The following is a 12,301-nucleotide window of genomic DNA, read 5'->3' as shown; positions in this document are numbered from 1 at the left end:
AGTTGAAGTTACTGGCAATAGATTGCAGTTCTCTGAAAATGTCTAACTTCCACAATTTATCAAAATTGCAGTAGGGTGCTCAGACAGAAAATTCAAAGCCCTCTAGTCAAATGAGACCCTGCTATGCATGAAAGGTTGAATTAGGTGACCTCATGACCCTTTGATTCTCAGAATATAATGAGTAGAATCCCTATTAATGTAGTTTTGCTAAATTTAAGATAGTTTGTAATTCCATGTGAGTCATAGTCTAATTGTGCTTGTAAATAACTTTAGTTTTGTTATTGGAAATAACTTTTCAGATTTCCAGTATATTTGTAATTGATTTGAGTGAAAGAAAATTTTGTTAGCATCTTGTTCGGCATTATGGGTTTTCATAATTTTTATATAGTGTGGTAAGCTTGTAATTTTAATATTGTTATTTTAGATAGAATAATTTTTGCATAACCATGGCTAGGAAAAAGTCTATAAATGTCTTCATTAAAAATTTAAAACTTACAGAGGCTAATTTTAATAGCTCATGTAAAGATAGAGGCCATGATATATTATTTTAAGTGTACTTTAACTATATTCATTGCTAATAAATTTCAGATGAAAAAGAAATTATATTATCCCATATATATAATCTTTTAGCACTTAAGATTTATTTTCAGTTCTTTTGTTTTTATTTCTATTTCCTTCCTAGGAGTGGAAAGAACGTTATGGACACAATAGAGAAGATTCCACAAGGAACAGAAATACATATATGGATCTAAAAGAGTCAAACTTCTCAGATGTTAGTACTAACCGGTGTAAGTAGATTATTTTCTAGTTTGCTTAGAAATTGTTTTCTTATGCTTGCTTGCAAAGAGACTGAAAGTTGGGTACCCGTTGAGAAATGGCTTAATAGAATTGTGAATATGCATCTGCAGTGACTTTCCTCTCTCACATCCTTCAGGAAAACAGAGGTACTAGGGGAGGTAGAAACTGGGAAATTGAATGAATAGTTGTAAGAACACTAACCTAGGCCAGCGCCACGGCTCAATAGGCTAATCCTCCGCCTGCATCAGGTTCTAGTCCCGGTCAGGGCACCAGATTCTGTCCCGGTTGCCCCTCTTCCAGGCCAGCTCTCTGCTGTGGCCCGGGAGTGCAGTGGAGGATGGCCCAAGTCCTTGGGCCCTGCACCCGCATGGGAGACCAGGAGGAAGCACCTGGCTCCTGGCTTTGGATCAGCATAGCTCTGGCTGTAGTGGCCATTTAGGGGGTGAACCAACAAAAGGAAGACCTTTCTCTCTGCCTCTCTCTCTCTCACTGTCCACTCTGCCTGTCAAAAAAAAGAAAGAACACTAACCTAAAAAAAATAAGCACTTATTGCAGACATGTTCTGGCTAGGTGCTTATTTCTACAATTTACCTTGGTGTTTTTCTTTACTTTTATCTTAGTAGATATAAGTTATTCGGTCATTTCTATACTGATTTCTGACTGTCCCATGTTTGGCAGGCACTTTCCCAGCTATGCAGCAATATAGAGAAGAGATATTTCTTGTCTTCAGGATGCTCATAATTTGTTGAGGAACTAATACCAGGCAGAAGCCTTCTGCCCCAGGAATGGGTTAGAAAACCTTCATATCACTGACCTTGCACTGAAATGAGAATGAAGCCATTTGTCCTGGTACCAAGAAACCTGTATTTGTCTTGGACATTGCAACAAGTAGAAAGAAGGCAATTGTTGTTTGTCTTTGGAGTGATGTAATATTCTGTAGAGAGCCCCACCGCCAAGGTTTCAGTGCATAGAGGCCTCCCCAAGACTAGGAGTGGAGCAGGAAAACTGAGCACTCTCTCCCACTCAGCTACAGTTTTGCACAGAGTACCAAACATCAGTGGTCTACTGTTGGAGGCAGGGGTAGATATGGAGACAGACCCCTCTCTGCAGCATAGGCATGCAGAGACCCCTGAAGTCTGAGATTGGAAAAACACAGTGAGAGAAGCCGTCTGACACTTGAAGCCCTTTTAAGCTCAAGGAATAGCATTGCTGGAGAAGTGTGAAATTTGTGGGAACATGAAACTAAAGCAACAGCAGTCCAAATCCGGATTAGTTTGATTCACTCCCTCAACACTAATAGAACAGAAGAGACATGCCAGCTCTGGACATATTATTGATGTTAGCCTATACTTCCTTTTACACACAACCCCTGACATTTAACCAAAATTGATGAGATGCACAAAAGAAAATATATGTATGCCATCTACAAAATATGAAATAGTCACATACTAGACCTGAAGGTGGCTCATATGTTGAAATTATCAGACAATGATGTGACTTTAATACAACTAATTACTGTTAATATAACCACTAATAGAATTAATATATAACAAGTGACTAAAACGTTTAATGGAAAGCTTAGACAATGTGCATGAACAGATGGGCAGTTTTACCAGAGATACAGAAACTATATAAAAGGGATAAATGGAAATATTAGAAATATTTTAATGACAGATTATTTACAAAGTTATAAATTTGTCATGAGAGCTGTGACAAAAGGGTATATTTCTGATGCTAAAGTTTGGAAATGGAAAAAAATTCTGTCTTAGGAATGATTTTTATAATAAATGCTTTTATTAGCTGAGTGTTTAGGAATTATTAATGCTTATCCAGCAAAGGGTGTTTTAATTAGAAGGAAGAGTGAGTGTAGAATATAGTTAAATGAGAGAACTTTTGAGGAAATCCATGTTTTCCTTTGTGACTAGAACTTGACTGAGGCCGACGCTGTGACACAGGCGGTGAGGCTGCCAACTGCAGTACCAGCATCCAGTATGGGCACCGGTTTGAGTCCCGGCTGCTCCACTTCTGAGCCAGCTCTCTGCTATAGCCTAGGAAAGCAGTAGAAGATTGCCAAGTCCTTGGGCCCCTGCACCCGCATGGGAGACCAGGAAGAAGCTCCTGGTTTTGGATTGGCCCAGCTCTGGCTGTTGCAGCCAACTGGGGAGTGAATCAGCAAATGGAAGACCTCTCTCTCTCTCTCTCTGCCTCTGCCTCTCTGTAATTAAAAAAAAAAAAAAAAAAAAAAAAAAAAAAAAAAAAATTTTCAGCATGAAGCATTGATAAGAGGCCCTAGATAGCTAGGGAACAGATATTATCATGCTCAAAAGTTTTTATTTAATCCTGGACATATGATTTTAGTCTAGGAAGAAGCATGAAAAGATTTTTGGTTTAGAAAGAGGGATTTGATGGCCATATAAAGCACAACTTTCAGAGAAGTAAGACATAGAGCCCATTTTAGGGTCTTTTTGGCAATGGTGTCAAAAAATGCCAAGAACGAAAAATGAGGCAGTGATTTGGAGATGAAAAGGATTTTTTTTGAATGACATTTAGGGTACAATAAATAAGAGAGAGCTAAAGCTTTAGTTAAAGTTGAAAAATAGAGGGAAGATTCACTGAAGGATTGCGGATGTTTGATTACCACAGAGAAGAAGTTTATAGGATGGAAATAATCTGGGTAAGAAGCACAAAAACCTTAGGATGATGAGTTAGAGAGAACCTGGTGTGTGATAGGCAACCTCTAATTGCTGAATAATGAGAGGAAAAATGAAAAGGCTAGCATTTAGGGCTAAGTTAAGATGAAAAAGTAAGAATATGGATGACTTGTCTTAAGTTTTTAAAAAGCTGTATCATAAAGTTGTTTAACAGACAATTAGATTTTTTATTAGATCATTTGAAACAATATTATAAGAATTTAGGTTGTTCATGAGGAGATTAAAAAGGGACAATTAGTTCTAGATCTGTTCTCACCCATTATAGTAACCATTTAGCTACATGTGGCTATTGAGCACCTGCAATGTAACCAGTACCCTAGGCTGGAATGATAATATTTTGGATATATTCAATAAAATATATTAAAATTAATTTTATCTATTTACTGTATAATACAGCTACTGGAAAATTTTAAATTACATTTGGGGCTTGCATTTTATTTCTGTTAGATCTTTCTGCAGGAGCTTGAGTTGATTACACCTTCTAGTCCTAGTCCCCAAAATGAGATTCTGTGTGTAACCAACTGAAAATTGATTTGATAGTGAACAATTTAATACCATAATTATATATTCTATCTCCATTAAGTCTTTGCATGTATCTGCTTCTGCTACAAGGCTAGAGAAATTTTCTTTCTTATTTTCTATTATGTTGTTTATAATTTTAATCTGACTTTTAAGGAGCCATGTACTTGTCTTTTCTTATGTTATTTGTCTTCACAAAGTTCAAGTCTTTTATAATATTGATTTTTCTGTGAGTCCATAGACTGTGACCCATAAATTAAAAGAAGACAAAAGAAATAGATAGTTTTTTTCCTCCCTTTGCAGCGGTATCCAAATATACCAGGGCCAATAATAAGGCTGAAAGGGACCGAATAGAACTTCTCCAAGATGCAGAACCTTTGGATTTTAATGCAGAAACATTCACTGATGACCCTCTTGAATCGGAATCAGGGAGGTAAGTTCCTGCTGTGTCATTTTGGCTCTAGCATTCTTCCAAAATACTAATAACATACTGACACCACAAGGCTAAACACAAGCAATACAAAAAAAAAAAAAAGAAGAAGAAGAAGAAGAAGAAAAACTACCATCTGTGCTACTAGTAAAAAAAATGTATTCAGTAACCTTTGGGGGTCGGGGCTGTGGCTTAGCGGGTAGGGCTACTGCAGTGCCGGCATCCCATGTGGGCGCCAGTCCCAACTCCTCTGCTTCCAACCCTGCTCTCTGCAGTGGTCTGGGAAAGCTGGGGAGGATGGCCTTGGGAGTCCTTGAGCCCCTGCACTCTCGTGGGGGACCCGTAGGAGGCTCTTGGCTTCCCATCAGTGCTGTTATGGCCATTGTGGCCAGTTGGGGAGTGAACCAATAGATGGAGGACCTCTCTTTCTCTCTCTCTCTCGCGTGTAAGTCTTTCAAATACATAAATAAATCTAAAAAAAATTAACCTTTGATAACTTTCTTTTTTTATCTCTAATGCTTTTATTTTTGAGAAATTGTAACATTCAGTAGTGGTAATTGAAACTGGTATCTTCGTACAACATTAGTGGTATAAATAAGAAAGAATTGAACTATAATAGGAAAGAATCACAGCAATATTTTTATGCCTGTTCCTGAAAACCCTATATATGAAATGTATTATATTTGGCAACAGCTGCATGTCTGGATGTTGGACACCATTCTAAGCACTTTAACAATAATATCTTATTTTACATTTGCAAACCTAAATGAGTTTTAATCCATAGATTAACTTTTTTCGAGAGTCACACAGCTCATAAATGAAGTCAAGCATTTAAACCCTCATGCTCTGGCTGCATAGTATGTTATACTATGAGGAAGTAATTAAAAGCAAAATATTTACAAGAAGATATTTACCATGTTGTTGCCTATAAATAGAAAAATCCTAGAACATTCTGTTTATATCAAACAACTGAGAGTGGTTATTAAATTGATTAATCTCCTGGATATGTCTTTTATCTCCCTCTTTCTTTTTATATCCCTCATTCTGTTGTACATGTACTCTAGCCTCTAGAACAGTTGCTGATTGATTTGTAACTAATAGTTATCTTTTTGGATAATATCCGTGAAGGATAAATTTCTGCTCTCAGCTACTGGATGGCTTTACAATGTTAACAAGTTATCTTGCCAGTTCTTTTTAATGAGTTAGTGATTTTCTGTGCTCCTTTCTTATTTTTTGATGCCTCAGACCATTTCTTTATGTTCATCTTCTAGGTATCAGCCTGGTGGACGATATCTTTCAATGTCTCACAATGGAATGTTTGATGATGTCTAAAGTTTGAAAAAATTTTATAGAACAACTAACCAAGATTGACACAGCAGTTCGGTCTTTATGAACATCTGTGTGCCGTATGGTTTCCTTTGTACTCTCAGTGTAAAGTGTCAAGATTGGAAAATAAAAAAAGGCACTGAGAATTAATTACATCCTAGAGTGATAGTTGATTATTCTCTGAATACAGTTATTATCTTTGCTAATAGGGCTTATTACCATACGATTTCCTAGGTGTCTGCCTTAGCAGTGCAGTTATCAGTGGAAGTATTTAATTCAAGGTAAGCATCAGTATATGTTGAGAACAGGTAGTTCAGTTTGTTTCAGATTAATTTTTTCAGGAGAGTTATTTTAAGTGTCCAAGGAAGCCATAAGTCATATTAAATAATATTATATAGTTTTATTATTGTGATTTATATTTTTGATTTTTCTAAAAATGTGTTCAATCTGTATTTCCCAAAGAAATATAAGTGAATGGAGACCTCAACAAATAACCATATTCACAATACCCATGTCTTAAACCAAGGCTTACTTACCTAGACATAACTGAATGTAAAAAGCTATTTTTCAAATCTGTTTGCAAATTAATGTAGTTTCTTGCATGTATAATTAAGATTATACTTCAACTGAAAGTGTCTTTAGCATGTATATTAAAATCAGGTGATATATTGTTCTTTCAGCCTTCATAGGAACTGGATTTTATGCTTTGGTATTGCTTTGTAGGATTTTCATTTCAGAGAGAATTATTCACCTTAATCATATAGCCTATTTATTTCAATGTTGATCATTCCACTCAAGAAGAAATCTTAAGCATTAATGATTGTTTTATCTTGTTTCATTTTTTTAAATAGCCAGATAGCCCTAGAAAATTCTCTTAAAGTATAGGTGGCTGTTTGGACTTTGGGGAAAAGTATCTTATATTCAACAGTAAAAAGTAAATCCATTTATTATTAACACTTTAAATTATGTTTTTAAGAAAACAACACTAAAAATAGAAGCATATAACAATAGCCTATTCATTAAACATGCTTATTATTTTTAATTTATTGTTTTACTGTTGTGTTTAAGCCAAAGTTAAATATTATTTTCAAACACCATTGTTTTATTACAAAGTAAACATAGTTGAGTGCAACATGCTTGGGGAGAGTTTTTTATGTCCCTAAAATATTTGCAACTCATAGAATCCATCCTATGCTGAGTGACCATACTTGAGCTTGCCAAAGGTAGTCTCAGCTTAACACCTAGTATCCTGTGAGTACCAGTGCTTTCACTCTCAAGTGTCACCCTAACTACATGATTATATATTTCTTGAAGGTAATCTTATCATGAGTCATACATTTAAATTTTTTATTTTCCTCTTAATTTAATGAGTACTTTCAAGTAAATCTTTTAAAGCCACAGTTCTGTGCAGGTACTGAAAAGAATAGTGCATTATCCAAATCATCTAACTTTCTTGATCTTTTAGTTTTTATTATTGTTGAGATTAGATCCCCTTTAAAATAATTAGAAGTGTATAGATTACTCTCAGTAAGGTTGTAGAACATGTGTATTTGAGGATAGACACACACACACACACCCTTTTGTATTGTGAAGTGTGGTCAGAGAGCAATAGGCCAGGCAGAGGAATTTCATACTGCCGTTAATGTTGCGATCAACTCATAGAATGCTTTGGGCAATTTGTGTAACCCATTGGTGCCTCAGTTTCTTCATTTGCAGAATGAAGATGACACTTGCCATTTACCTACTGATCTACCTCACAAAAGTGTTGTGAGGGATTAGAGTTATGTATAGGCACTGGAGATTAAAAAGACAAAACAATCCTTAGCTGTGCTGTGTTATTTTCCTAATAGTACTTGAAGGTATTAGAAGAGGGAAATGATCGTCCCAGAAAGGGGTACAGTTTCTTATAATTGCAGAAAATCTTAGAAATCCCCAAAGCAAAAACTTTTTTTAGCTAATTCATCAAAGTCTTGTGAAAATAGTGTCATTTTATTTAGTCTGTGTGTTTACTTTGGAATATTTTTTGTAACTATAATGTTTCTTACCAATTGTGTCATGACAAATGCTGTTATAGAAGAAGCAGAAAAAGAAAAATTACCCAATTTTATAACAAATTTTGTAGTGTCTTATAATAAATTGATAGGAATGTGTAAAAGAATGTTATTTTCCTTTATTATTCTTATGGTTATAATAATTGAATTTTGTATGTAAATATACTTAACAAATAGTATAGATCCCTTTTTGACTTATGAGTTATTTCCAAAATAATTTTTGGTTGTTTCTGTGATCCAGAATATTCAAGTTTTTAAGTAAGACTTGTCTTGTAGAATTTTATATATGATCACATAGGAAGGCTACTTCATTGGGTAAGTCTGAGTTCAGAAGGCAATGATTTAACCCTCTGTAGAGTAAGAGTTTAATGTTTGGGAACTAAGTTAATATTTATTAAGCTACCTTGTGTAAGAAACTGTGGAAGGTACAAGTTTTCTGTTTTTAAGAAGCTTATTGTCATGTAACTTTAAGTAATTTACATGCAAAGTACATACTTGGAATAATTATTTCTGGCAGCTTCTTTTTGATGTCTTGCTTACATGGTAATAAATATCTGATTAGAATTTTCTAAATTATTTTTCTAAATAGTTGTGTAGGTAAGGATATCCAGTAAGCTAATAATTCAAATTAACTACTGCAGACAATAATAGTAACCAGTTAATTTCATGCATCATCTGTAAGTTGCTAATTAACTTTTTTATCCCATAAGTAATAGATAACTTTTATAAAAAATTCTTAAAATATGAAGTAAATTGTAAGTCTAATTATTAAACTTTGCTCTTACCAAATAATTAACAAGGGCTTTAGAATAATTTCATCAGAAAATTTCATTTCAAAAAATGTGGTTAGAGCGAATTCAAAATATTCAAAGGTTTTTCTCTTATAAATGATTGGAAACTTTGACAATCTAAATATTCAGAAAGAAATGCTGCCAATTGATTTGCCTTTAGATTTTATCATTTGATAATATTACTGGTTCTTAAATTTAAGCTAAATATTCAGTCTAATGTGGATAGGAAAGACAGCTTTTGTAGTTTTTCCAAATATCTTTTAGCATATTAATGAAGGAATTTCATTTATGTTCAACAGCAAACTTCATTTTTAATAGCTTCAGTAAATTTGAGACTATACAAACTTTCAATATTATAATTCATTGTTTAGTAAGGTGAGTTTTGTCCTTGTGATTTGAGTGAACCATGCCTTTAAATCACACATATAAAAAGTATATTTGCACTAAGAGGCAAATGTCCTTGAAAAACCCAAGTATACTTGAATCTCCAAGTGTAATGGATTGTATTATATTAAATTCTAAATATTAAGAAGTAAATAGATTTAGGGTTTTGTCTTTTTTTTTTTACCTCACTCCTTTTTATATCATCTTTTTCTGATGATATTCTTTGTAATATGACTTTAAATGTGTTAGCAGATTTTTTTTTTGTTTGTTTTGTGTACCCAATTGTTTTTGATGGGCAGCACACTCAAAAGCACTTACTTCTAGCTACAAATCCCACTACTTGAAATTGCAGTATTATACATAAAATAATGAAACAGATTATGCTGAACAACTAAGCAACATCTAAATGTATGTATATATATATGCATATATATATATATATATATCAAATATGCTGGCTCAGTTTTTTGCTGTCTTTTAGGTGACTAAGGAGGGCACGTCAGTAAAAAAAATAACCAATCAAGACATTAACAACCTTGAAACCTCTTATGAAAAGGAATTCATGGATAGCATATTTCATCAACATTTTTTTAGAAGAGTCAGAACAATATATTGGGGTGTCAGGAGGGCTCCTGAACTCTGAATTCCCCTCCATGTAGAGTTACTTCTTCCTAACTCATTACCTCTTTCCTGCCCCCCCCCCCCCAAGATTTGAAAGATCAGGCAGATTTATCTTTTTTCCCAACTGTAGCAGCACAGGTACTAGTTGTACCCTATTCTATTTCCTGTTGCATTGGAAACATATGTCCTCACTTCTAGTTTCTTCCATGATCAACCTCATTTAGCTAAAATTTAGCTTCCTTTTTCAAAAAGGTTGTCTGTTGAGGTCAACTGAGGCCTTCCTGTAATTTTAAAATTTGTTTATACAGCAAGACTATTGCATATTTCTCTTCTCTTGGATATCCTAAATGATGCATGCTTTCAACACACTCCTTGAGGGAAATGAACTATTTTTCTCCCTGAAAATTCCTTTGAGATTATCTCACATCTTTTTTAAAAAGGAATTTTACTGTACATAGTGCAGAAGAATAGAAAAAGTGGCTTACTGTGGCAGACATATGTAGGGTAGTCATAATTTATGAAACTGTACAACACAATTTAGAATTGATATTATTGGCATAACTCTGATCAGCCTACAAAACTAGCACTGGATTTCTCAAAAGAATGCTGGCTAACATCTTCCCTTCTTAGTATACCAAGTTTTAGGGGAGAGATTGTGTATTCATGTTTTTAAAAGCAATCCAATGGATTTGTTTTTGTCCATATTTTGAAAACAGCCTGAAGAATTTTTCTCATTTTAGAAAGTAGAGAATATGTGGACTGTCCTTTAAATTGCTATAGTCTTATATATATTTATAAATTATAGCATTGAAAAGTACAAAAGAGCTCTAGTGCCGATGATGGCCCTACCTGATATTTAGTTTTTATAAATGTTTTTTTAAGTAGCTAATTATAATATTGCTTGATATACTTTAAAAATCTTTTTCAAATAAGTCTTCACAAGATCTGTTTACTTAGGACAATATTCTAAAGTTCAGTATTCCAGTGTGGCTTTGAAATATTCCCACGTTCCTTTAGTATGGTTTTATATATACCAGTACCCAAGCAAAGTATACCAAAAGCCTAATTTCTGTGTTGCATTAATAAACTATTTGTTATTTGCCTTTATCTAATTCAGTTGATTAGATGAAGTAGAAAATAAGGCTTTCAAGTGTGTATCTGATCATGATTTTTCAAACTGTTAATTATGTTCAGTTTTGGTGCATGATGCCAAAATTACCTTTCATCCCTCATTATTACCTGATGTGTAATGACAGATGTTTTCCTATCTGATGGGTGGGTTATAATTTGACTGTTTTTCTCTGAAGATTCTCACTACATTTTCAAATACGTGTTTAGAAGAAGTGGCAAAGTGCTGTTTATAAGTTAGCATTTTTGGCTTTATGTATAATGTTGTCTCTGGTTTTGACAAACTCATTGAGTTGCAGTTCTTGCAGTTTCTTTGTAGTATTTTAACTTATTGTGATGTAAAGAATCTTGAAATGTTTATATGATTGGTTGTTAAAATATAGAAAAGTACATAGCTTTGCATGAAATAAACTACATTTCTACAAACTACTAAGAGATTTGCTGATTATGCATTTTACTTCATTTGAGAATAAGCTCTTTTAAGTATTGTTATGCTTTCTTTGTTCCTCAAAAATTTATTAGCAATGATTACAAAAGAACTGTTTTAAGGTAAGTAATGAATTGCATGTAGTTTAGGTTCCACATTTTTTACCTTGTGTTTATAAGTAAAATAAAAGTAGTTATAAAAACTAGAACAGAAATCATTGAAATTCAACAAAACCAAAATCTTTGAAAAGATCAGTAAAACTGATGAAATTCTAGTCAGACTAACCAAGAAAACAGAGTGACTTTCTTACATATCAAGGAGGAGCAATTGGAATTTGAAATTAAAACATTCTAACATTTGCATTAGCATCCTTTCCCCAAAATGAAATACTTAGGTATTAATCTAACAAAATGTGTACAAGATCTATATGAGAACAACTCTAAAACTGATTAAAGGAGTCAAATAATATATATAGAGAGACTCCATGTTCATTGATGTGAAAACTCAATATTGTCAAGATGCCATTTTTCTTAACCTGATCTGTAGATTTAGCACATTCTCATTCAAAATCCCAGAAAGTTATTTTCTGGATATTAGCTAACATTCTAAAGTTGATATGAAGAGCCTAAATACCCAGAAGTGTTGATACGATATTGAAGAACTAAGTCGAAAGAGACTTACATAAACTACATTAAGACATTGTGATCATGGTTACATAATAGAAAAGTCAGTAAAATAGAGCAGAGAGCTCAAAAATATAGCCACATAAATATATTCAGTTGATCTTTGACAAAGGAACAAAGTTCCATCAAAAGTTGACAATCTTTTCAAAAAATGATCCTGGAAAAACTGAACATCTATATGCAAAGAAGTGATTATTGACATTGGTCTTAAACCTTTCACAAAAATTAACTAAAAATTAATTATAGATCTAAAAACAGAAAGCTCAAGACTAAGAAATACTATTATCTTGGGTTTGACAATGAGTTTTTAGGTAACACCAAAACCCCAGTCCATGGGACAAAAATTTTAAAGTTGAACTTCATGAAAGTTAAAATTTCTCATGTGCAAAAGACATTGTTAGAAGAATGAAAAAATAGCCATAGACTAGGAGA

General features: G+C 33.5%; 1 protein-coding gene across 1 annotated transcript in view; it reads left to right on the top strand.

The window, feature by feature from the left end:
* LMBRD2 (LMBR1 domain containing 2) overlaps positions 1-11,188 on the top strand; it is a 64,552-nt gene extending 53,364 nt beyond the window's left edge. Inside the window, exons 16-18 of the mRNA XM_062211764.1 lie at positions 683-788; positions 4,332-4,461; positions 5,730-11,188. Of these exons, the coding sequence (XP_062067748.1) occupies positions 683-788; positions 4,332-4,461; positions 5,730-5,790 (297 nt within the window). The 3' untranslated portion in view covers positions 5,791-11,188. The remainder of the gene's footprint in view (positions 1-682; positions 789-4,331; positions 4,462-5,729) is intronic.
* The last annotated feature ends 1,113 nt before the right edge of the window (positions 11,189-12,301 follow it).

Source organism: Lepus europaeus, chromosome 15 (assembly GCF_033115175.1).
Source record: "Lepus europaeus isolate LE1 chromosome 15, mLepTim1.pri, whole genome shotgun sequence".
Taxonomy (NCBI): Eukaryota; Metazoa; Chordata; class Mammalia; order Lagomorpha; family Leporidae; genus Lepus; species Lepus europaeus.
This window is presented reverse-complemented; position numbering and strand designations above follow the sequence as displayed.